This window comes from Empidonax traillii, unplaced genomic scaffold (assembly GCF_003031625.1).
Source record: "Empidonax traillii isolate 1590-97213 ecotype Southwest subspecies unplaced genomic scaffold, ASM303162v1 scaffold1014:size492293, whole genome shotgun sequence".
NCBI lineage: Eukaryota > Metazoa > Chordata > Aves > Passeriformes > Tyrannidae > Empidonax > Empidonax traillii.
This window is the reverse complement of record NW_020956207.1, coordinates 242380-267750: the sequence shown is the minus strand read 5'-3', so window position 1 is coordinate 267750 and position 25371 is coordinate 242380. Positions and strand designations below refer to the sequence as shown.

Here is a 25371-nt window from a genome sequence, read left to right as displayed (position 1 = left end):
TGAGGAGAAGGGGGTCCTTCCAGGGGCAGGGGTTGGGTACCAGCTGTGGTTGTGTTAGTGAGGCTGGTGAGCAGTTTGCGTGTGAGTCACTTTCTCTTTCGTGCACTTTTGTTGTTCATATTGTTACTGGTCATTTTTCTTATCTCGTTGCTGTTCCCAGTAAGTCGGTCTTATCTCAACCTTTTGTGCCTCCAGTTCTCGTCTCTGGCCACACACAGGGGCAGGAGGGGTATGAAGGAGGAGTAGGATGGGTATGAAGGAGGGGGAGGAGGAGCAAGCAGCAGTGGGGTTTGGAGGGTCTCAGTGGGAGAACCAAACTGGGGAGTATCATTCCTAAACCACCACACTTTTAGTACCATGTCCTTTAGCTTGAATAATACTTTTGCCCCTTGTGCTTCTCCTTGCAGTGCGTTCAGGCTGCTCCCCTTCTCTGCTCTCTTCCCAATCTCCATTTCACCATGCATGAAGAAAGCCAAGAAGAGACCACCTCCACCTCTCCCCCTCACAGAGGGGCTCCTGCCTGCAAAGAGGACGGGTGCCAACTCTCCCTTGGCATGGGCCCATGCAGGAGATGTTGGCCCATCACGGTGAAAAACCCAGAGCTCTCCCTGCTCCTGCACAGATACGCTCTGGAACTGAGCCCCTCATTGCTTTGACTTGAGTGTTTTCAGGTATGTGAAATTCAAGGCAGTTTGCTCTTTGTTCAGTACACTCTTAACTGAAGTGCATGTAGGGATGGAGCTGGAAAGGAGAAGGAAATGGGATGATGAGGGGGTCGAGCCTGCCTGTCCCTCTGGATTTAGAAATGTTAAACGAGAACCAAAGGGAAGATGTTTCCAGGGCTTGGAAAAGGGGACATACAACTCAGTGAGGTGACACATACTTGGATCCAAAAGCTGCTCTGCAAGCGAAGCTTCTCCTCCAGAGAGCTGCCTGCTGCATTCAGAGGCGGATTAAATCTCCGTAGGTAGTGTCAGACCTCTGTTCTTCCCAGAACACACAGCCTCTGAGAAAGACAGCTATTGCTCAGCCACACTCCCCAGCAGCTCCTGAGACCCCACCAGCTGTCCAAGCCATGGATCACTGCTAAAGCAACACATCCATCCACCTTCAGGTGGCAGACACAGCGTTACTGAACCTGGTATGAAATCAGGAGGAAGGCAGGATGGAGTGCCAAAAAACTGGAACCTGAGAGTTTGAGGAAATGAATGTTTTATGGCCCATCAGTTAGTATTTGACCGTTTTCTAGAGAAAGATGATGCCACCTTCAAGAAAAGCAACTTTCCCCTTTTAGTGATGGAGTGAGCCACAGCCAGAGCTGTGAAAATGCACCATTGGTGAGATGGTGACATTTTAAACTTGCTCCACCCTGGGAAATGGTTAATTCTGAGGAGGAGCAGGATTTCAGCCTCGATTAATGGCTTTTAGAACCCCAGCTGTCCAGCCAGCGCTGCCCATGCTGCACAGCCTGGCACCAGAGCACTGCCCCAGTGCTGCAGTGCAGCTCTCAAACAGCCCCACCACCCCCACCCTCCCCATCTCCACCTGCCTGTTGTCACCGACTCAGAGCCAGGTCCCTGCCAGCAGCCCCCAGGTCACATTATTAATGCCATCCCCACGAGCAGCAGCAGCTCAGCAGCCCCAAGGACCCAGCCCACCCTCTGGCACCTGTGCTGTGCTGCAGCAGCACCAAAGGGGCCAAGGCAGAGCCACCTCCCAGCACCCAAAGGCAGCTCTTTCCCAGCTGGGAGCAGTTCCTGCTACCTGTGCCGACCAAAGCAAACCAACCCCGTGCATCTCAGCTGAGGGAGATCTGCAGGACACCACCACTTGCCACGACCTCTCAACAGTTTTCAGTCTCCAGAAATACAATTCAAACCTTAAGTCTTTTTACTATTTTCTCCAGTTGAGATATATCCTTTTTTATTTTTTTTTTTTTTTTTATTGTTTAGTTAAGGGCTGGTATTATTTTACCACAGCAATCCGTCAGGCAAGGAGCAAGCAGGGCTTTTTCTTTCTTCCTTTCTTTCTTTGTCTTTCTTTCTTTTTTAATGCTTGTTACATCTCCGCTATATACTTCCTCTCCACATAGAAATATCCCTTCAAAGCTTGATATTATTGAGCAGCTTTCAACCATGCCCAGCAGAGCCATGTATTCTCTGCATTTGTCTGGCCTTTGTTTCTAGGAATGAAATACCAATGGCTGAACAGTGTGACTTCGTTTCACTCCTTCATTCCAATACTTGTTCTATTTCTATCCCACTGGGTCAAACTCACCTATTGTGAGACCTCACCGATTTCAATTACATCAGGGATTAATTTGTTCCATGGCGTTGAAGCTGTTAATACAATCCTGGCTGGCTCTAGATTAGAAAAGGCACGGTGAGACCTCCCTCGCAGGCAGTGTGTTTAACACCAGTCTTGATCTTCAGTTTTGTTCGGCAGTGGGGTGGTTTTTTTTTTTCCTTCCCTTTGTGCCTCTTTGCCCCTCTTTTCACAATCTTCCCCTTCCTTTCTAAATTGCCCTTATCAGAACTGGGTGGTCCTTCTGACTTCCACTGCGACTGGCAACGTGCTGCCTCCCAGAGCTGCTGCCCAGGGCTCGCGAGGGAGGAGGGAGGGCACCGGCCTGACACCACACAGACGTGGCCACGCCAGCTTTGGCACCTCCCCTCCCCCAGGATCATTTCAGAGGGTCGCTGCAGGTCCCCATGGACCCAAAGGGATCTGCAGGTGCTCAGTTCTGCAGCTCTGAGCCTTGGCCTGTCAAGCGAGGTCCTCAGGGGAGAACGGAGATGCTCCGTGTGGGAGATGGACATGCTGAAATGCAGGTTTGTCAAGTGGCTCTGGTTGTCCCATCCAGGATTCCCGAACAAGACCACGACAGAGCTTTAAAATGTCCAGCCCTGTGGTCTCATAGGACATCTCTGATATCAGTGATATGACAGATCCTGACTCAAAATTGTGCTTATTCAGGTGGTTTTGTCTCATGAGGAGACACCTGTGTGCAGGGAAACTCAGGGCCCACGTGGGTGCAAAGCAGTTCAGCTCTGCTTGAGTGCTACAACTCCCTCCCACAAAATCCACTGCTTTTCATCTGAAAAAGAATCCAACCGCATCTTAGCAAACTGTGTCTTTGGGAAACAGGTTGCTGATTCCAGAACAATAAGAACAAGAGTTTCAAGAGATAAGCAGGAGGAAAATTAGAGGATATTAAAATCAAACAAACAGCTCAACAAAGAGCTTCCTCCCGAGCTTACTGAAATCCATTAAATTTCCATGGTGGTTTCATGAGGTCACCTCAGGCTTCCATGGGGCAGCTTTGTGCAGCCTGGGCTACTGGAGCTTGCAAGTGTTAATGCTGGAGCTGTCAAACTCGCCAGATAGAAGTTGGACAGGCTGGGTTCCAGGGCTCCAAATTTGTTCCCATGTTCAGCACCCAGTTTTCCAAAATGTACAACATTCTTATTTACTACTGCACTGTTGTTTTTTGTTTTGTTTTGTTTTTTTTAATTGGAAGAAACATAGCAATAAGTTGGACTAGTATCATCCAACTGTTTGTTTAACTCTGTCACTCACCTTAGACCTTGGCAGAGCCATCCAGGGACAGGGTGAAGCCCCCACGTTCCAGGCACTGCCCCACCTGCCATCTCCCAGTGCAATCACCCTCTCAGGTCTCATCCCTTTGGTGCCAGGTATTCCCTGGAGAGCATTTCCTTGTACCTGCCTGGCTTGGACCTGGGCAGTGTCTGATCATGGCAACCCAAGCCTTGGTGCCAGCAGAAACCCTCACACCTCCACAGCTCTGAGACCTCCCTGCTTGTGCACTGCTCTGGACACAGAACCATAGAATGCCCAGACCTGGAAGGGACCCACAAGGATCATTGAGTCCAACTCCCAGCCCTGCAGACACCCCAGCAATGCCTGAGAGTGTTGTCCAACCCCTCCTGGAGCTCTGGCAGCCTTGGGGCTGTGCCCACTGCCCTGGGGAGCCTGTTCAGTGCCAACCACCCTCTGGGGGAAGAAGCTTCTCCTGAGATCCACCCTAAACCTCCCTGGCACATCCTACCACGAAGATCAAACCCACTCCGAGACACATAGCCCATGCAGAAAAGACAGGATTGGCTCTGGCTGATTAGTTAACACTCCCAACAGCTCTCACAGTCCTGGTCTACAAAAATCACTGCTTCCTCAGCCCTAAGCTCTCCAAAACATCCCCCTCTATGGTTGAGATCTGCTGTGGTTTCTCCCAGGTGGTTTTGCTGGGGAGGGGCCAAGCTCCCATTGCTGCCACTTCACCACCGTCATTTCCAACACTCTCAAGTTCAGTGAGGGCAAAACTATTCCCCCTCCTCCTGCCACACCTCCCACAGGGTGCACCCTCTGCTCAGGGGCAAGTTTCCCTATTCATTCGCTCTGCTGGTCAGTGGCAACATCCTTCAGACTGTGCTGCTGCCACCACCCCTCGCTGCTCACACCAGGACACACACATTTCTCAGAAGTGGTTTCATGCCCACATCCCTCCTCACAGCTTGAGTGTCACTGCAAAGAAATCTGCAACAGGCTTTTCAGAACCACCCCAATCAGCCCCTGTGAGACAGTGGATCAGGGAACTTGGCATGCTACAACTGCCTCTGCTACCTTAACACAACAACAACTTTCTCTTCTTGCTGAAACAAACTGCCCTGATATGCAGGAATTAAACCCATTCTGCCATTCAGTCTGTTGCAAAGAGTTGTCAGCCAGTGGTTTCAAGCAGTTGAAAGAGGCATTCAAGAAATAAAACCTTGAAAGAAAACCATTAGGTCTCACCAGCCCAAAACACACGAAGAGTGAACGCGGTCCCTGGTGCAGCAGCAGCGCCCTGTGAGCATCACCCACCCCTTTCGCAGCAGACCCAGCAGCCAACTCGCTCCTACATGACTTAAAAGCCTTTGCCCAAGGCACTGGGAGCTCTGCAAAGGTGAGAAAGAAGGGTGAGGGTCTGTCTCCCACCCTGAGGTGCTGCTGGCTGAGCACACGGTCCATGCCCGGCGCCCTCCGCTCCTCGCCCCGTTTCACACTCCGTGGAGGAGCCTGGCTTGGCAGGTGGGGCTGCAGTGGAGACCAGGCCAGTGCTCCCAGCAGGGTGCTCCTGGAACAAAAGCTGCAGCACCCCACTAAAAATACCTACCAGCAATTTGTCTGTCTCTTCAAACGAGACCTGAGCCCAACTGCTGACAAACCTGCCAGGTTCAAAGCACTCTTGGTCTTTTCTCCCCCTCCCTCCACCAGCGGCAACCTCTTGCCAGGGCAGATGCTCCAGCTGCAAACCCGTTTGGCCACGGCAGCAGGGACGAGTGGAAACCCCAAGCCCACTCCCCTGAAACCTGTTAGGGGTTTTCCAAACCCTGGAAAAAGGCAGAGTCATTTGCCATGAGAGTTTAAAATGCCAGTTTAAAGCACAGGCCTGCCAGGTTCAAGGTGACGTCTGCTCCCCTGCTCGATACCAGTACAGCCAAGGCCTCCACAAAAGCAGGGGCAAAAGCACAAGACATGGAAAACCCAAAGGATACTCAGGAAAACACTGCCATCAGAAGGAGAAGGAATATCATCAGAGACCAGCCTCCCCAAAATAGAATAAACATTTGCAGGGGCAGCACGGCAGCAGATCCGATACTTATCCTGGGAGCTCCGTTCATCCCGGACCCCTGACATCCTCCAAGGAACACACAGATCCCTGCTCCCACTGCAGAAAAGCAACTCCCTCTAGGGTAAAACCCGGCAACTGCCGAGCAGTGCACACCAGTTCAGGGCAGGATTCCCAAAATACCTTTTTGCACTGCATTTGCAAAGAGATCAGAGGTGTGGCTAACAAGTGTCCCCACAGCAGCTCCCCAGCACTGACCTCACATGACAGGTGGCTTCTCCTAAAGCCCACAGCTTATTCAGCAGAGATGCCTGGGGACTTGATTGAATTATCCCAGACCACTTTTCCTCTATCATATTTCCTCTCTGGAAAATCTTTTACTAAGCTCCAGTTGGTCCCAGTCCTGCTCATTCTGGCAAGATAACACCCAGTGACCCTCTGTGGGAATGATGCCAAGGAGAGGGACCTCCTCAGACGTCCCTGCTCACTCATCCCATGATTTGGCAGCCTCTACACAGTGCTGGAATATAAGAAAATGGTTGTGCCCAAGGACAGGGAGGTTAATCCATCTAACAATAACTGGAGGTCATTCAGGGGATTTACTGAAATTGCAGGAGTCACTCAGCTGGGAACGCTTGTGCTGCTGGTACCTCACTTCTGCCCTGCTTCACCCCCATTGGTCTGTCTCCATCTTTTCATGCCTGCTGCTAGGATGGCTGACATTAGCTGTTCGAGACTCAAAATCCCTCCTATAGACTGAACCCTCCTCTACTGCACTCTAGGTTTATCTTCTCCATCATTCATCCAAGCTGCTTTTTCAATCCCACCGTTTCCAACAGCACTGCTCTGAAGGATCAGGGCAAGTATCAAACCCATGTTACAGAAACTACCAAATGACCACTGGAAACTGGGAAATACACAGCAGCCTCCATGGCTACAGGTCTCCTCAACACCAGCCTACTACTATTAGATACTGAGGGGGAAAAGTCTCTCTGGGCTGATCTCACTTTAAGGGCTTAATTCCAACATGCAGGGGGGAAATGCCCAGCTTGGGGATGGGTTCTCTGGGTTCTCCATGCTGACCTAGTGAAACAAAGCCTGTGAGAGCAGGGCTGGTGCTGCCCTGTAGACCTGCCCTTCCCCAGGCTGATCCAGAGAGCTTTTAGGCCTTTAGAGTCAAAACGGGAAAAAGAGTTGGATGTGAAGATCTCTGCACACTTCAAGCTATGATTCAGAGACACAGTGACTTCTCCTCGGGTCTAAAAACCCAATAAAATACCAACCACCAGTGGGCAGCTCTTTTCCTCCATTTCCCATGAGTCAAGGATGCTGGCAGTATGTAATGACACATTCTCTGTCCTTGGACATCACCCACCATATCCAAATTGACAATTAGGTAAGCTCTGACTTCAGATACTGTTACAAAAGCCTGGGGCACAACCCTTGCTTTTTAAAAGAGCAAAGTACACAGCTGTACCAAACCCCAACATTTTCAGAAAGGGGACAGAGATGACATAAGATCCACCTGCCCTGTAACTGCAGGGGCCAAGGGGTGGCCAGCACTGCTGTGGAAATGACACTGGAGGCTCCTGAGCAGGAGAGGGAAGGGAATGGGGACAACAGCACAGCACAATCCAGCAGCAGAACAATTCCCAGGAACAAGCCACTGGAGCTCCCAGAACACACTGGGGCTTCTTAAAGGCAAGGTCGTGGGGCACCAGTGTTGAGGAAGAGCAGTCAGGGTGAAGAGTGGAGCAGGCCAGCAAATTACCTGAAACCAAATGGCGATTTGTGAAGTGACTGCCTTGGAGATGAGCTGCCCCTTGTCCTTCAAGCATCTTTTCCCCATTGCAGTTGCCCACTTTGCTGACATATTGCTGAGAAGTTTCATTGTTTCCCCTTTCTCTTCTGAAGTTACTGTGACCAAGCACTTCCAATATTAGAGCTGCTCCCTGCCTGTGCACATGAGAAATGTCTTTCTCCATACAGGTCTTGCAAGCTATTTCTGGAACAGGGCTTTTCAGAGGTTATTTTGATTAGTAATTTGATCAGTTATTTGAAACATAAGATGCAAGATTTCCTTTGTCTCTGCAACAGAGATATTTTCTTCCTTTATGCTTTGCTTGCCTTGCAAAACTTATTTCATGAACTGTAAGGACGGATGGAGCTCTCTGGATGTTCCATGAACCCCAGATGAACCCCATGGGAGCCTTGCTGACAAAGGAGGGGGACAGAACCAACTTCCATTTGTAAATGAGCTATGTGCCTTAAATAAATCCATTCAAATCAATTTACCTCGGAAGACCCAGTTCTATTTAGCAAAACTCAATCAATTATAGTCATCATTAACAATCTTTTCAATTTCCTATCATTTCCCCAGGGTGGCCCTACCTGTAAACATGGTCTGAGATGCAGAACTTCCTGCAGTGATCAGAAAGCACAACTTCACACTGAAAACATCCCCGACGTAAAACCAAGATGTCCAAAAATGTTTGTGTTCTGTGAACAAAATGTATGGGCGGCTCCAAAAGCTTAAAGGGAAAAAGAAGAGATGGGAACCATCTCTGTTCCAGCACTGGCACCCAAGATGCTCCTCACCAAGCCTGGAGCTCTTGCAAGCCTGCAGAGAAGCTGCCAACCCTTTCCCTCCTGCCCCTGCCAAAGGTGGCCATAGCAAACTGAGAGGGGAGTGAGCACTGAAGAGACCTAAACCCAAGGCACATTTGAGATGTGCTCCTGCATCTCCCAGTTCACCACTGCCCTCCCCAGAACCATACTCCTGTCCCATTGCTGCTGCTCTCAGCCTGCTCTACACGTTGGCACCGTCCTGCAAGACTTGCTGGCACCATCCCAGAGATGAGAAAAATGGCTTTGGAGCAGCAGCTGAGGGCTGCCAGTCACACCAGCTTGGTACCTGCTAACAAAAGGGTCGAGCATCTATTTGGTGCTTCTGGTTTCCCTCTGTGGAAACCCTGCTGCCACAGTGTCCCCTACTTGAGGAATCACAGAATGGCCTGGGTGGGAAGGGACCTTCAAGATCGTGCAGTCCCACCCCTGCCATGGGCAGGGACACCTTCCACCAGCCCAGGTTGCTCCAAGCCCCGCCCAACCTGGCCTTGGACACTTCCAGGGATAAGGCAGCCACAGCTTCTCTGGGCAACCTGTGCCTGCTCCTCCTTGTGGACTGATCAGTTCTGCTCACACGAGTTACCCTCAGTGTCAGCCCCAGCCTGCTGTCCTGGGCCAACGGGCTTGATGAGCATTTTCGCTCTGAGTTGTCAGCTCTGCTGCAGGCTGCTCCATGGAGCACCACAAAACCCATCAGCATTCAGAGGGAGCAATAAAAAATACCCTGCCTGGGTTGTTCTGTAAAGGCTCTTCCTCCAGCACAGCCGGGATCTCCCCATACCTGCCAGCAGCCACGGAATTTCTCCTTCCCCGAAAGTGCTTTGAAATACATTCTCAAGCCCTATTATCTCTCCTGTTTATACCACGCTCCCTCTATTATCAAGAAATCTCCGAGTAATTTATAAGCCCACAAGCTCCTGCACTAACAGGCAATAAATCACATTTACAAACCCCCATCACCTACTGTTCCGAGGGCTGGACGCAGGGGGTGCAGAGAGCAGCTCCTCCCCAGCCCCGGCACACCCGGCGTGTTCCGAGGAGGAGGAGGAGGAGGAGGAGGCAGCTCCGTGCCCCTCCCCCGGAGGGTTAGTTTTTAAGTACCCGGAGAGGATCCCAGCCAGTGTCCTGCCTCGCTGCGTTCTCCCCATCCGACCCCAACGCAAGCACACAAAAGAGGGTTTTCTTTTCACAAAAAAAAATCAACCCAAAGGAGGAGGATGTTTTTGGCTGTTTTCCTCGGGGAAAGAGGTTGCCCGTCTAATAATCCCTAAATGGGCAGTGGGTTGTTGGGCTTTCATGTAAATGCCTCTGAGACTCCCCTTGCCGTGCCAGGTCGCTGGTTTTCTTTTCCACAGAATTTCAAAACCCCTGAATAACAAGGTTTGTGCATGGAAGTGCTGACACAACCCTTAACTACAGCATCCTGAACATGATACCAGAATAAGGACGCTCCCTGTGTGGCCCAGCCTATGGATAAATAAAGCATTTCAGCAGCCAGCGCCGACAGATCATAAACCTCCACGAGCATAAATACCAACAACAACTCAAAAAGATTAGAGGGCTTACGGGCAAGGCAGGCTGAGATGATTTAGAGTTGGGGTGGAAGGGTCATTATTGCTGAATAGGTGGGGGTGAGCGGGCCACAGAAATCAATAAACCATTCTGCTCCCAGGGAAGGAAGGGGCCACGCTAATTGTGCAAACACACATTTTCCGCTTGGGGCTGGAGGTCTGCGACTCACCCAGCGTCGATGGATACAGGGAACTTGCAGAGGAGCAAGGACCACACCCCGTGGCACATGTCCCAGGAGCTCTGTCACTCACAACAGAGCACACCTAAGCCCCTTGCTGGGCACGACCCGCTGCTGGAGGCAGCTTTGGATGAATGCAGACCCAGGCGACGTTCAGCTTCATTAATTCCATTTTCTATGAAGTTAATACGCAGCTGGGAGAAGTATCTTGGTTGTTTTCAGCATCACCATCAAGTCAGAGCTTCTCCAGTGCCCGGTTCTAGCCCTGCAGAACCACCCGACAGGTCCTGCCAGCACCGGTTACCCTCAAGCAACAAAGTTTCCCAAGGAAACTTTGGGACTGGCTTCATCCCTTCTAAAATAACCCCATTTGGAAGGTTCCACAACTGGCATCAGAGATGGAGGTGGGCACAACATTAGGCACAACAGACTGCTGTGTCCTGCAGCAAGGACAGACACAAAGCTTTGCAGACAGCTTTCCAGGCACACAGCTGCTGAGGCACAGGGTTCAAAGGCAGCCAGCAAATCCTCCTCTGCCAGAGAGGAGAGAATCTTCTCCTTTGGTTCCCCCCATTCCCTGTTCTTTCGACCTTTTTTCCCCTCTTCCTTTCTAGGGAACACAGCAAAGACAAAAGGCACCAGCTTTGGAGAGTGAAGCCTATTTAAAAACAGAGTGAATCTGTACTGCACAAATAAATAACTACTTACACCTAATGGGTCGAGGTACCCAAAAGCCCACCTTGGGACACGCTGCAGGAGATGCTCCAGGGAACCAGCAGGCAGTGGCAATGCCTGTTATTCCCATGAAGAAACCTGAGCTCACAAGCCTGTACAGGTACAAACAGTGAGGATCTTCACTCCTGTCCATCAGAACTGGGAGCTGGAGCTGGTGGCAAAGTACAGGAACCTGCTCTGGTCCCCCTATGTGAGCCAGTGCCCTCCTCTCTGCCTTTCCAAAAGTATTTAAATAAAACACTGCAGATCAGTTAATAAAAGCTTGAAGTTTGCCCAGCTCATGTCAAGCTTACAGCTTGCAGTTAATGGATTTCAACTTTACTTGGGATTTTGAGAGTTTTTAACACCAGTAATCTCATCTCCCCTCCAGAAATAAATTCCTCAATGGCTTCACTGCAAAAATATTCCCAAGAATGGACAGTTCTGCTGCTCATGTATTAAAGAAAGCACACACACACACATAAAAAAAAAATTTAAAAAATCAGATTACTATTGAGCCTTATCAAAAATATGGCATTAAAGCATGTGTTGACTTTAATCCAAACCAAACTGTCAATCTGCCTTCAGGATCCGATCTAACAAACACGTGAGCCTAGGGCCAGAAGAGAAAAGCAGGGTTTATTTCCTAATAGAAGATTTGTTCCCATCTCTGTTAGCCACGCTTCTGCCTGGAAATATTTACACTGCAAACACCAGACAAATAGGATTTCTTATCTTTCTGCTTCGTTGAGTTAGGGAAAAGTTCCATTTGGTATTAATTCATTTAGATTGCAGGCTTCCTATTTTCAGGGACCAATTCTCAACAGTTTTGGAAAAATAAATCTGCTTTTGAAACATTTCAAATGGAGGGGAGGGGGAAGAAAGCAGCGTTAAAATCGCTCAGGTTTGGGCTGCTGTGGCTCGTGGGGAGCAGGGAGAGCCCCACACATTTTGCTCCATCCATTGCCCGTCACCAGCAGCGGGAAGAAATGCTTCTGGGGGGAAATTCAGGCCAGGCATGGGCAAACGTGAGACCTTATGGCATGAGATTCCCCAGGAGCCCGTTCTTTGAGGCACCAGCCTCATCCGTTCCTGCAGCTCCGGGACGCTGTGAGGCACCGTGCCTCGCCCCAGACATGCCCAGTTCCCTGTTTGGTCTGGGAATATCCACCCACCCAGGCCCACCACCAGCACAGAGCAGCTCTGCCAGCTCAGCCTTCCTGGCCCAGCTCAGGGTTAGCACACATCTCATTTAGAAGGGAAACCCCGCGACTTAACCTGGTGGTGCTCAGCTTCCTGGCACGCAGGGTGATGGTGCACGCTGGGGAAATCAGGCTCCCAGAAAGAAATCAAAGCTGAGCAAATAAATTCCATTTTCTTGTTTGCTACATTTAAACAGCAATTAAATTCCTATTACCTACTCTTTCAACATAAACAGCACAGAGCCCTCTGCATCACTGGCAGACTGCTCTCATTTATTATAGGCAAGAGGGAATGGCTTTAAACTAAAAGAGGAGATATTTAGATTAGTTGTTAGGAAGAAATTCTTTACTTAGAGGGTGATGAGGCCTTGGCACAAATTGCCCAGAAATCATAGAATGTTCTGAATTAGAAGAGACCTATAAGGATCATCAAAGTCCAACCCCTGGCCCTCCCCAGAACACTCCAACAATCCCACCCTGTCCCTCAGAGCGTTGTCCAAACCCTCCTGCAGCTCTGGCAGCCTTGGGGCTGTGCCCACTGCCCTGGGGAGCCTGTTCAGTGCCAACCACCCTCTGGGGGAAGAACCTTTTGCTGAGATCCACCCTGAGCCTGCCCTGACACAGCTCCAGCCATTCCCTGGGGGCTGTCCCTGCTCACCCAGAGCAGAGATAGAGCTGCAGACCCCGGTGAGGTCTGACCTCAGTCTCCTCCTCCCCATCCAAACAAGCCAAATGTCCTCAGTTGCTCTTGGCATGGCCCCTCCATGTCCTTGCCCATCCTCATGTCCCTCCTTTAGACAGTTTCTAACAGATTTAGATCCTTTTTTATATTGTGACACCCAAAACTGCCCCAGCATTGAGGTGAGGATGCCCCAGGGCAGAGCAGAGCGGGACAATCCCCTCCCTGCTGCCCCCAGGACAGGGATGTCCCTCCTGGCTGCCAGGGCACTGCTGACTCAGGGACAACTGGCACCCACCAGCACCCCCAGGGCCCTTTCCCAGCAATGCTTTCCAGCCTCTCATTCCCTCTCTGTCCATCCATCCGGGGTTGCCCCATCCCAGGGGCAGGATCTGGCCCTTCCCCTTGTTGAACTTCCCATGGTTGGTGATTCCCAGCCCTTGGATCTGTCCCATTCTCTCTGCAGGCCCTCCCTGCTTTCGAGGGACTAAACAGCTCCTCCTGGTTTTGTATCATCCACCAACTTACTCAGAACCCCTAAAGTTCTGCATCCAAGTCATTTATTGAGATGTTGAAGAGCTCTGGGCCTAAGAAGCTGTGGCTGCCCCATCTCTGGAAGCGTTCAAGGCCAGGTTTGGTGGGGCTTGGAGCAACCTGGTTAATGGCAGTGAGATGAAACGAGATGGTCTTTAAGGTCCCTTCCAACCCAAATCATTCTGTGCTTCTGTGATAAGCAGGGCAGACCCTCCACGCTGCCCAAGCCTGGCCAGCACTGCCAGGCAGAGCTGCCCTCACTCCTCCCTTCCAACCTGGGATGTACCAGCTTTGCTGGTCACTGAAAGCCCCTGATGGTAACACACACACACCCCCCTTCTGCACCACAACATTTCCTGTCCCCAAGGCCCGTGGTCAGGCTGGCTGGTCACACAGCAGGATTCCCAACACTGAGTTTCACACCTGATTTCAGGGGAAGTTTGTAGAAGAACCTGCCTGCTCCCCGGGATGAAGATGCCACGTGCATGCAGCATCCCGTAACAGGCCTCAGCCAGCAGAGCTGCTGGCTCCCTATTGATTGCTGGGGGGCTGTTTGCAATTCCGATCTCAGCTGGTCAGAAATCTCCCCAATCACCGCAAGGTCGCGACCACGGGGTCAGAAACCTGCACTACATAGATCATAATTTATTTTACAGCTAATCAATAGCACTCTGCACCACACAGTCTTACAGTACAGCCTCACACTGAGGGACTGATGCTATTCATGTGGGATCATAACCTTAGGGCCTGGGAGCTTAAGGGGGTCAAAAGCAGCTTCCATGTTAGAGTTGGAGAACGAGGCTGGAGGTGGAGCACACACTCCCCTCGCTGTTCGTTTGTACGTTCCCATAACCCAGCCAAATTCCACCTATGATCTGAGTGCAACTTGGAAAAGGAAATAGGATTATCTGATCAGGATTGCATCCAACACTCCAATGGGAAAAGCCACAGCGCAGCACCACGAGCAGATGGTTTGACCCAGGGGTTGACAGCAAGGCAGTGATCCCAGTCCTTGTGATCGCAGTACCTTTCCAGACAATCCCTCTCCTCAAAAAAAGCATCAGAGAAACAGCAAAATGCCTTTCTATTAATAATGTCCTTCTTCCCATTTGCTAATTTATGTGCCCATCCCACCAGCCATGCCCACAGACACCCAGTGCACGTGCTACAGCCCAGTTATTTACCAGGCTCACCACTGCTCCCTGCGTTTTCCTGTTAATTCTGGATCTCTGTGCAAGAGTAGCTCAGGGCATTCCAAAAGATACAACAGCTTTTTAACAAGCTGTCCTTCAAAATGATGCCAAAGATAGTATTTTAGAAGGAAAGAAAGGGATTTGAAATATGCAGCAGGAGAAAAAGGAACTGGGAGGACTAAGGAGCGTTGGGAATACCTTGTAGGAAGAGCAATGCATTAACTGCTGCATCCCAGTATTTGTATCCCTTCAATATGCACTTCCCTGGGACCTGCACCAATTCATCAGTCTCAACATGATTTGTATTATAAAAGAGAAGTCACAGGGTGCACTTGGCCCCTGACCACCCTGCTTCCCCTCAGGGCCATCCCCTTGCTATTTTAGGACCCAGCCCCTAAGTCTGGCCACTGTTGGAGGCTCTGGCTGTGCCTGGGGCAAGTTCCAGCTCCCCCAGCCTGCCCCATTTTCCATCTCTGTGCGGGTGAGCCCACAGACTGGACTCCACCTCATCTCCCGTCATCATCAGCCATACAACAGTGAGCAGGCTGTGCTGAACTGTTTCCCACTGCCTGCTTCTTATCATAGAATCATTTAGCTTGGAAAAACCCTCTGAGATCATTCACTCAACTGTTAACCCAGCACTGCCAGGCCCATTGCTAAGCCATGTCCCCAGGTGCCATATCCACACACCTTCTGAACACTTCCAGGGATGGGCAGCCCGTTCCAGTGCTTAACCACCCTTTTGTTGAAGAATTTTTTCCCAATATCCCATCTAAACCTGCCCTGGTGCAACTTGAAGTCTTTTATCCCAAGGCTTTTATCCCAGCCTCAGATCTTCCCCTTTCCTCCCCCTCCCTCCAAAGCAATATTCATCTCAGCTGGCATCACCAGCAAACTCAACAGCACCCACCCAGCTACAGCCAGAGAGCTGGAGCAGCACTGAGACAGGAGCTGTGTGCAGGAGGATGCAGCAGACACTCTTACAGCACCCCAAGGCCTGGAGGTTAAAGGTATTCTGGGTTTCCCAGCAGCACCATCCCTTTTCCACGGGCTGCAGCAGAATCAATGGTAACATCACAAAAAGGCAAATGCAGGCAGTGAGCAGGGCGTGAGTAGAGTCCACCAAAGGAGGAGAATGTGCTGTCACTACATGGACAGCACTGCCAGGTGGTTCAGCCCAAAATCCAGCTGTTTGTGCAGGCAGAGAGCTGTGGAAGGGCTGCCCAGGGAACCCAGCCCCTCATGGAAGCAGCAGGGACAGAGACCTGCAGCCTGCCCTTGGCCGAGGGAGAAGATTGGCACGCTGGCTCCCACCCACTGCAGCCCCCCAGGAGCTCACACAAAGGGAAGCACACAGACCATGACAGGCTAAGCCCCCTCCTTCCTCTCTGTTCCCCTTTCTTTCTTGTCATGCTATGGCAAGGCTGCTGAATGGGAATAGGAAAATACTTTGGCAGAGCCAGACAGTCTTTTCTATTTGGGGTTTTTTTGGTGGTTTTTTTTAATATGCTTTCCCTCCAGCTGCTTCACTGGATGCCTAATCCTCCATGGACATCTGGGGAGGTACCAGGACACAGAGGTGACATACCAGGTAGGCAGCACAACGCACAGCTCTGTGTAATTTCTGCTGGTACCTGCTGTTACAGCACAGCAGGTGATCAAACCACAAAAACCCAGGGAAAAAAAGAAAAAAAAATCACATTCAGACTTGTTGGGGCCACAGATACACAGGTGGAAGCCCCTTGACCTCAGAAGCAGAGCACAGGAAGGTGCATCTCCCAAGCAGGAGGGTGTTTTGGTGCCTCCCTGGGCCCAGGGCTTCCCCCAGCACAACCTACCCCAGCCTTCCCAGGGCCAGAGCAGTTGGCAGAGACCCCCAGGCAGAGGCCCTGGCAGCAGGTATCATTCCTCACCAACCCCTACCCAGGCAACAACAGCAGCCACTCCTCTTCTCCCTTTTCCCATCCTGATGTTTCCTGAATGTATTTTTCACCTGCACTTATCGCAACTGATCTCTCCAGTACCCAAATCTGCGGGAAAATGAAGCCAAAGCACCTCAGCAAGGGAGGAGATGAGAGGAGAGAGCACAATAGGTTTTCCCAACTCCTAAGGAAAGGAAGAGATACATAAAAATACTCCCAAAGATCTGGGAGTAGATAGATCCACAAACACGATTTTCAGTCCCAGGGGAGTCTCTGTCGAGCTCAGCAGCAGAGAGAGAGACGCACTCACCCGGCTGACCAGCTCGGCACCATCACCTGACAGCAAAATCAAATATTCTGAGGGGCTGCTCAAGCCTCCCAGTGCTGTTCATCCTACCTGAGCCCCCTGAAGTCACTCCCAACAAAGGACCCACCACCAGAATCACCACATCCCAAGAGCACCTACGGGGTTTTCAGCGACACTTCCTTTGCCCGTTCCACTCTTTCTCCTCCCGCCCCACAACGCTGTGGCCAAGTTTTGAGTTTGAGCTGCCATCCCTCCTGAAAAACCCCCCAGCACTCCAAACCCTGCACCACTTGCCTCCATCCAGCTGCATCAAGGAAAGCAAACCAGAAATTAAATGCAACCACCATGCTGCATCCAGCTACTGGAACAGGGGAAATCTGCACCTCACAGGTACCCCTTGGGCGTGCTCTGCTCAACAACACCCGCACCCTTCTCTGCTTCTCTGAACAACTTGCGTGTCTCTGGAGCTTTGGAAAAGCAAACTGCACACACTGGGGTGCACAATGAAGCCTCCCAGCAGCAGCTCTGCTCTGCTGCCCGTTGTCACAGCAACACCCACGGGTGATGCTGTGCTCGTTGCCACAGCACACCCAGGCCCTCAAATGCTAAAGAAGCTCAAGTTTGTGTCACTGGGGTGGGAATCTAGAAACAGCTCAGCGCTTGCACATCTTCCTGCTAAACATGGGCTTGAGGGGTCTTTCTGGCAGAAAACCTGCCTCAGCACACTGTAGGGACCGTCAGAAGCAGAGGCAGAGCATGCCCAGGGCAGGCAGCCAGAGCCAGCACAGAGCCACACTCCCACCCCTGTAGGAGCAAGACCCACATCTGCACTCACTCCAGGCTAATCTCAGTCTCTCCCACTTCTCCCAGGTGTGCATCAGCACAAGCACCAGCCCAGTGCCACTCAGCAGGGCTTCCAGCCCAGGCAACTGCTCCAGCATGTGTCCACTTCCTCCACAGGCCTGAGCTCTTCAAAGATCAGGAGGCAGAAGCAGGACATGAGGGGCAGCTTCAGGACACAGCACTTCACAGAAGGGTGCAACGAGTCAGCAGCAGGGAACAAAAATCCCTCGTGGCAAACAGCAAGGTTGTTTCTTGGAGAGCAAGGGGGTTTGAAACGGGAACAAACGATTTAATATGCAACTAGACTCTGCCTCTGCGGGTTGTGAGCCAGCAGAGCCACACCAGCAGGTGTGTCTTGAGTCCAGCAGCAGCACAGAGCCAGAGCTGTGGACCATCTCATCAACTCTGGCCCATGATGGGGTCATGCACTTCAACATCGCTGAGCTCCTCTGCTAATTAAATCAGGCTTTGCTCATGCAGTTTCCCTGGTCTTCTCACTGCCTAGTAATTGTCAGGTGCAATCAGAAAAATCAACAGAGAGCTGTCCAGCCTTTCCCAGACCACCTTTGCCATATTCCGTCCTTCTCAGCATGACTTCTACACCCTCGCAGAGCAGGAGGCTGGTGCTGGCACAGGGATCCCGTGCTGAGGCTTGGTGGTCCTGGTCCAGGCTGAGCAGGGATGGCAGGCACAGATCACCCATCCTGGGAGCCCCAGGGCTCTGGGCCCAGCTGAGCCTTGGCATGCAGGGGACCCCGAGGACGGGAGCAGCACGAGGTACCACCCACCCTGTCCCACAGAGCAGGCTTCAGGAGCAACGTGGTGATGCCCAAACTCCAGCCCTGGCAGTACACACAGCCTTGGCTGCCGTGCCACAACAGACATTGTGTGCCACCCAAGGTGGGCGAAGGTTCCCATCCACAGGGAGGGTAGACATGAGAATGGCACAGTCCAGCACCCTGCCCTCAGTGCCATCACAAGCACTGTCACCAGGAGGGCAGGGCAGGGACCTGTGGCACCGCTGCACACCTGCAGGAGGGTCAGCCAGGCAAGGCGGGCCGGGCAGGCTGTGACCAGAACCACCCCTTGCTTCTCCACAAGTGTCCCCAGTGCCATTTGGCAGCACTCACCACTCGTCTTCCTTGTCCTGGGAAGGAGGGCTGTGGAGCAGCAGGCGGGGAGAGGGGAGGGAGCTGCTCAGCAGGCTCACGCCTCCGACATGTGCTGCGCGCAGCTCCGCCAGACCGCAGGATCTGGCTCACTGAACGTGTGGAAGCAACACTTCTCCGTGTCTCACTTTACAAAGCCCCAAACAATAACTGTCTGTCGCTGCACAGGAGCTTAGGAGAAACATAAGTTGCTATTGGCATGGTGCACGACAGCCTTCCTCTTACACAACACCAGCAGATGTGAAAATAGCCCAGTGCTGCCTTGTGCGTTCCTCTGACCTCCTGTTTGCTTCTGGATCAGATTCCAAAGCTGGATCTTAACCTACAAGAGCCATAAAAGCAAAGGATTTGGCCCTATCAGGGACCCCTCCATAATCTAAGACAGATGCTCTCCGTGTAGAGGAACACGGTGAGGGTTTATCAGGGCAGGGAAGAGGCTGAAGCAGGACCACCCTGTGCTCCACAGCACAGCCAGGGCAGCCCCCTCACCGGCATCGCCCCCTGCTCTGGCTGACCATGTGCTGCGGGGACAGAAGAGCTGGAAGCTCTTGCAAGCCAGGACAGCACTCAAAACCTTGCATCCTACTGCTCAGCCCACACTGAAGCTGCCTCCAGCCCCCACCTGCCCTGGCAAAGGGAGCCCTCTGAGGTTCCCTTGTCCCCAGGCCCAGTGTCCGAAGGGTCATGGTGCTGCCAGAGCTGGCACAGCTTGGGTGATCCCCTCCAACTGTGCAAGGTGCTCCTGGCCTTTCCCACCTGCTTGAATAGCAGAGACTGACTCCAAAGCCAAACCCAAAACCACCCTGAGACATACAGAGGGAAAAAGCACATGGAAGAGAAATTGGTTCTGAAAGAAAGAAAAGATAGCAGGAGAATAAACTGAAGGATGCTAAAGGCACGTGATAAGAGGGAGAGATCAGTAACCATCAATGAAAGGGCATCCCTGAGAACAATGTGCATAAATAAATTATTGTCTCCAGGGTCCCCAAGGGTATCCAGTATCTCTGCTCTGGAACTGCAGCAACCCCCAGCAGCAGAGGAACTTCCTAAGATGCAAGAGAGGAAAACAAGACAGGGCTATTACTGTTGCAGGGGAAGGGATCAGTGAATGAGTTGTCCTCCAGGCAGCTCTGTGAATACAGGGCTGCTCCCAGGGGTGTGCTGCACCAGCAGTGCTCCCCTCTGACCCAGCACGTGCTCACCCCCATGTTCCTTGGTGGAAATGTCACACGACAGAAAAGCCCTGGAGTCCAACTCATCCAGGAGTCTAAATTTGCTCCTGGAAGCTCCAGACCCTTCAATCTCCCTGTGGCCCAGGCTGGGGAACGGCCCCTCCAGTGCTGCCACAACCTGCCCACAGGTGATGCTGCCCCTGACCGGGTCACCCACCAGCAGCTGTGCAGGGGGCTTGGAGTCCACAAGAAAGTTTTCAGCCAGCAATGAGCCACCGACCACCAACTGCAGGCAGCTCACACGTCAACGCGCCGCAGGTTCGTACACGAGGAACTAAAAGAAGATACAGAACCCCCAAGCCGTGGTGTTGTGCCCCAGAACACCTCCAGCCCCACACACGCTGGAGGGATCCCTACCTCTGCACACAGAGCCACAGGGTAACAGGCAGCAGCAGAGGAGTGTAATTCTAAGAGTAACACATGGGACAACCCGCAGATCACTGCTTGAGCGGGAGGGCGAAAGGTGGCCTTAGAATATAATCCACTTCAGGAGCTCTTAAATCTCTCCAATACAACACAGAGCCCTTTAAGCAAAACTAAACAACTTCCTTTAGACTAAATAAATATTAAACCTAAGTGATGCATTAATTTACTCCAGTTCACCAAAGGCTAACTCCTACCCAAACTGATCATTATGAAAGAAATCCTATAATCCCTCGTTCCCATTCAGGCTCAAAACATGTAATCCCGTGAATAAATCCAGAAAGAAAGTGTAACAAAACGGGCAATAAAAACTTACAGCATTCACATCTTTTCATCTCCCATTAATACTGTAAACACTCACTCGAAGGCCCTCGAGTATGACTAATCTAATGTTTTGGCTCCCAACGCTGATCGCCGAAGGAGCTCCACTCTCACTGTGACACCCAGCAAGCTCCGCTGCCCTCCAGCTGCAGCCAGGACACCCCCGGAGTGCCCAGCGCAGCCATCCCCACCTCACATCCCACAGAATGCTGCAAAATCAGCACGACACGGAGCAAGTATGGTTCTAATAGCACCAGAGCAGCGCAGAGCTTTCTTTTTTTCCTTTTTTTCCTTTTTTTTTTTTTTTATTATTTTATTGCTTTGGAAGCCTGCAAGCTCCAACTGTATAAATGCCAATAACTTTGTTTTAAGGCTGCTGAAGTAAGAGATCAGATTTTAGCAAGTGCTTTCCAGGCATCCAGCCAAACTTTTTCTGATTCACTAAAAGCACCAAAGGGAGGGGGAAAGGGAGGGGGCTGGAGGGCTGATTAACTTCAGTTACCGCACAAGCACAAAAAAATGTCTCCCCGTTGCAAAGGGTGCTGGCGCTGCGAGCCCTGCGCAGCCTGTTATTCCTGGGGCTTGAAAAAAAAAAAAAATGCACCAGAGAAATAGAGCAAACACCTTCCAACCGCAGGGTAATTTACAGCTGTGGATCCCTCTCCTGCTGAGGAGGCTGCTCCGCTGGGGGAGGCTCTGCTGGTGTTGGGTTCGAGCTGCAGTTTTTGGTGGGGATGAGGAAAAAAAAAAAAAAAAACATGACCGGGGATTTTTTTGATGGGTGGGGAACCAGGGGATGGGGCTGGTCTGGGTTTTAGCTTAGCCAGAAGGATAGAGCCCCCTCCGAGGCTGTGGCTGTGCTCATCCAGGACCATCCCTTGCTGCTGTTGGGCATCTGGAAAGGGTTAGCAGGTGCAGCCCTGGCCAACACATCACACGGGGCCAAGGGGTGGCACGGGCATCCCCCAGTCCCGGGGGGATGGTGGGCTGGATGGAGCCACTGGAGCAGTGGCACCTGCTCTGCCCAGCCCTGCAGGCAGTGAGGTGTGTGGCCAGGGGGCTGTTGGGAGGCAGCTGCCATCCTCATCCCCATCCCCATCCCGCGGGCGCCTGGGCTGCAGAGCTTCGCCGCTCAGGGTGTTCCTCCAACGGCTTCATTCCTGCCGAGGCAGGATCAAAGGCTGGAGCTGACTTGGACGGCGTTCTACTGAATAATGGGGAGGGAGCACACAGCCTCCTTCTCCTGGCTAGGGAAACTCGTGTTTTTCAAAGTATCAGTTTTTTGGGAGTAAGTTCCCAAAGAGGGAAAGGAAAAAAGAAAAAAAAAAAAAGGGGGGGGGGGGAAGAAAAGAAGGAAAAAAATAAAAAGGAGGGCGAGCAGGAGAACGCCTGCTCTTCCAAGGCAAGTGCATCAATCAACATTGTGCAAGGAGAGTCCAGCACTCCCTCTCACATCATTAGCCAGGCTAATGCACTCCAGAGGATCCCGCTACGGCAGGCTACCGGCGCACCGGCTGCTCCCCAGCCCCGCACGGCACAGCCACAACCGGGCACGGAACGGGAGCGGAGCGCGAGGGGCAGTCCCGGTCCAGGGCAAGTGACACTCCAGCATCTGGTGCGGGGCTCGGTTTAATACGGCTATAAAAACTAGAAGTGAAAGCCCCAGCCAAACCTGCCTGGCACTCGAGGTCAGCACGCCGCCTTTGTTTCTATTTTACAACCAAAAGCGAGAGAGGACAGAAAGGACACGTACCTGTACCTGAAAGCACAGCAGCAGGAAATGTAAACATCTGGAGAGGAGAAAAAAAAAAAGCAACAAAAGATCAAATGATGTGGTAAAATGGTTAAAGTTGGATGTTTTTGCCTTTTTTTTTTTTTGCTTTGTTTTTATTTGCAATTTTTTAAAGGGCACAGAGCGATGCTCCGCTTATAGAAAGGCTTGGGTCCCAATTACCACCTGGTTGCAAGGAAAATGCAACCGGAGCCTCCAGAATGAAAGTTTTTAATAATAATAATAATAAAAAAATAAAAAAAATTAAAAATAACAATAAAAAATATATTTAGAAATATGTCATAATCCTTACAGGCAAGTGCAGGCTGAGAGCAGTGAATACATCGCTGGGCGAGGAGGGGGTTGGCCGGTGGCTGGTCGCTAGCGGAGCGCAGTCCCCCGCCGCCGCGCTGACATGGGAGCGATCCGGCCGGCGAGCTCCGATCCGCGCCGCGCTGCTCCGCGCCGCTCCGCGCCGCCGGGAAGTTGTGGTACCGCCCGCTCTGCCTCCGCCGAGTGACTCGTCAGGCATCAGCTCTCCTCTCCCCCTGTCTCTCCTCCTCCTCCTCCTCTCCCTCTCTCTCCGCCTTTGGGGGGGATGAAGGTGCTTATTGTCAGTAACTTCCGATCATCAGCAAGTGCCCCCCCGCGCCCCCTCGGGCCGGGCCGGCCCCGCCGGGCGGATGGAGCCTCTCGGCCGTCTCCGCCGCGCCCCGCTCCGGGCTGCGCCCCGCGCCCCGCTCCGCGCTGCGGGCGGGCGGCATCGCGGGGCGCGGAACGGGAGGCGGGATCCGCCCGGGCGGCCCCCGGGGCTGGCACCGCCTGCGCGGAGGGGGCACCGCCCGGCCCGAGGGCAGCGCCGGCCCGGGAAGCCTTTTTTTTTTAAAAAAAATGAGCAAGGGAGGGGGGCTCCCTCTCCCCGCGCCCTCCCCGGCCCGGCGGAGCGGGCGGCGCCGCTGCTCGCCCGCATCCCCCACCACGGCGGCCGCTGCCCCGCTCCGCTCCTACAACACGTGTCTCCGCTCCGGGGCCGCTCCGCCCTTACCTCCGAGCGGGCCGGAGCGCGTCCCGGTCCCGGCCGGCCCCGGGCGGGCGGCAGCGGGGCCCCGGCAGCCCCGGCGCGGGCCGGGACACCCGGGCGGTCCATGCCCGGCTCCGCTCCCCGGCGGGGCGCGGACAGCGGGTCGAGCAGCGCCGGGCTCGGTGCGGGCTCGGCCGTGCCCCCGCTCCGCACGGCTCGCCTGCCCTCCAGCGGCCGCTCCGCCGCCCCGCACCGCCCGGCCCCGCAGAGCCGCGCTGCCCCCGCCTCGCCTTTGGGGGGTTTTTGATGGGTTTCGGGATTTTTTTTCTTTTTTTTTTTTTTTTTTATCTTAAGAAAAAAAAAAAATTCACACGCTGAGAGTGTGCGGTAACTCTTTCCCCGTGTCTGAAAGCTCGTTTATAGCAGACAAGATGCCAGGAACCGTTAACCTCCACGCATAGCCGAACTCTCCACAGAGCGCCCAACGTCAGTTAACACCTTATTAAGTGAGAACATAACCACAGCTCACAGCTCCGAGCTTTCCAAATTCTCCACTCGAATAACAGCATCGGCACAGGATGTCGGGCCCAGCTGCTCCCACTGCTGCAGGGACCGAGTCACTTGCTCCCTCGGCACCCTCAGCCCCAAATCAAGCAACATCTTTAATCTCTGGAGTTCAGCACTGGCAACCCTTCAGGCACCAAGTCACAGGCTTTTTCAGCCCATAGTTTCAGGCCCAAGAGGCACAGAAAACATTAAGAAGTTCTAAAACAGTGACCAAACTAAGCCCTTATAAAACCTCCAGCACCAACATGCATCTATCTAACAGACTCACACTCCTGGTCTTCTGAATCTGCAAGTCAAAAAAAAAATAAATCCAAACTGCTGTCAGTTGCTGATGTCACCAACATCAGAGGCCCCAGGCATCCCTGTCACGGCGGTCCCACAGCACCTTGCCACAGCTGAAAGCTGTTTTTACAGGTGCCCAAGACCATCAGAGCCACCATCTGAACCCTACAAGTTGAGCTCACTGAGATGCCTGCTCTGGAATGTTACAAACAGAATTTGGGGACTGGCAAGATTACAGTATTTAGCCTAGATGTGAAAATATTCCATATATTCCTAATCACCCCCAGTGCCTGACTTTGTGGCAGCACTTTGGGCAGGAGAAGCCCATCCTAGACCATCTTACACTGTAGGGTGCTGCTCAGTCAGCCACAGGAAGAGGCACCCACAGCATGGGGTCAAGCCCAGCGTTTCCACATGCATCAGCCCTCACTGAGTCCAGCACCTGCTGCCCAAGGAGCTCCTGCACACACAGGAGCTCTGCAAAGCCAGAGTGTCGTTCCTCTGTGACACTCACAGCCACTCGTACTCACCTGTGAGCACGAGCTTTGATTGCTCCTCAGGCTTCCCATCGTGGCAGCCTCATCACCTGCCTCCAAAAAAAGGCTCTGCCCAATGCCCAAGCTGGCCCAGGGTGGCTGCACCTGGATGGAAGCAGAAAAGCTGGAAAAGGAATTTGAAGCTGCTGCTAACATTTATAACAGCAGGGAAAGTTAGAGCAGCTTCAGCAGAGCTGTAAGCTCCGAGTGGAAAAACTCATCACAGGTGATGCTGGCCCAGCCCACACTGACACACCAAGTGACCACTGTAACCCAACTGCGGCCAAGGGACTTGGATCCACACAGGGCAGAAGGCACCTGGACACCTCAAACAGCACAGACTGCCAGGGCAACACCAGGGATTGTTTTAGGGAGGGCACATAGGGGGTTTTCTTTTCTCAGTTATTTTATTTGCAATCACACGAGCTCTTTATTTAAACTAGATCTGTGTTTTATGCCTCGTTAGTCTGGAAAAACTCTTTAATCTTTAATATCCCAATAGTTACCCGGAGAATAATACCAATATTGGGTCAGTCTCAGGCTACCAGCCTCGAAGAACACACATGGGCACAGAATAGAGATGTGGCAGCTCGTATGTATCTCATATACAGAAATACAATGTAGCTGCACCTTGTTACAAATGTGTGT

The 25371-nt window shown here is 52.3% G+C and overlaps 1 protein-coding gene across 1 annotated transcript in view; it reads right to left on the bottom strand.

Annotated features, from left to right (window-relative positions):
• The window catches only part of LOC114068193 (fibroblast growth factor 18-like), a 34183-nt gene extending 11237 nt beyond the window's left edge, over nucleotides 1-22946 (bottom strand). The window contains exons 1-2 of the mRNA XM_027904112.1: nucleotides 22631-22946; nucleotides 22300-22336 (exon numbers count right to left, since the gene is read on the bottom strand). Of these exons, the coding sequence (XP_027759913.1) occupies nucleotides 22300-22336; nucleotides 22631-22662 (69 nt within the window). The 5' untranslated portion in view covers nucleotides 22663-22946. The remainder of the gene's footprint in view (nucleotides 1-22299; nucleotides 22337-22630) is intronic.
• Nucleotides 22947-25371: the final 2425 nt, after the last annotated feature.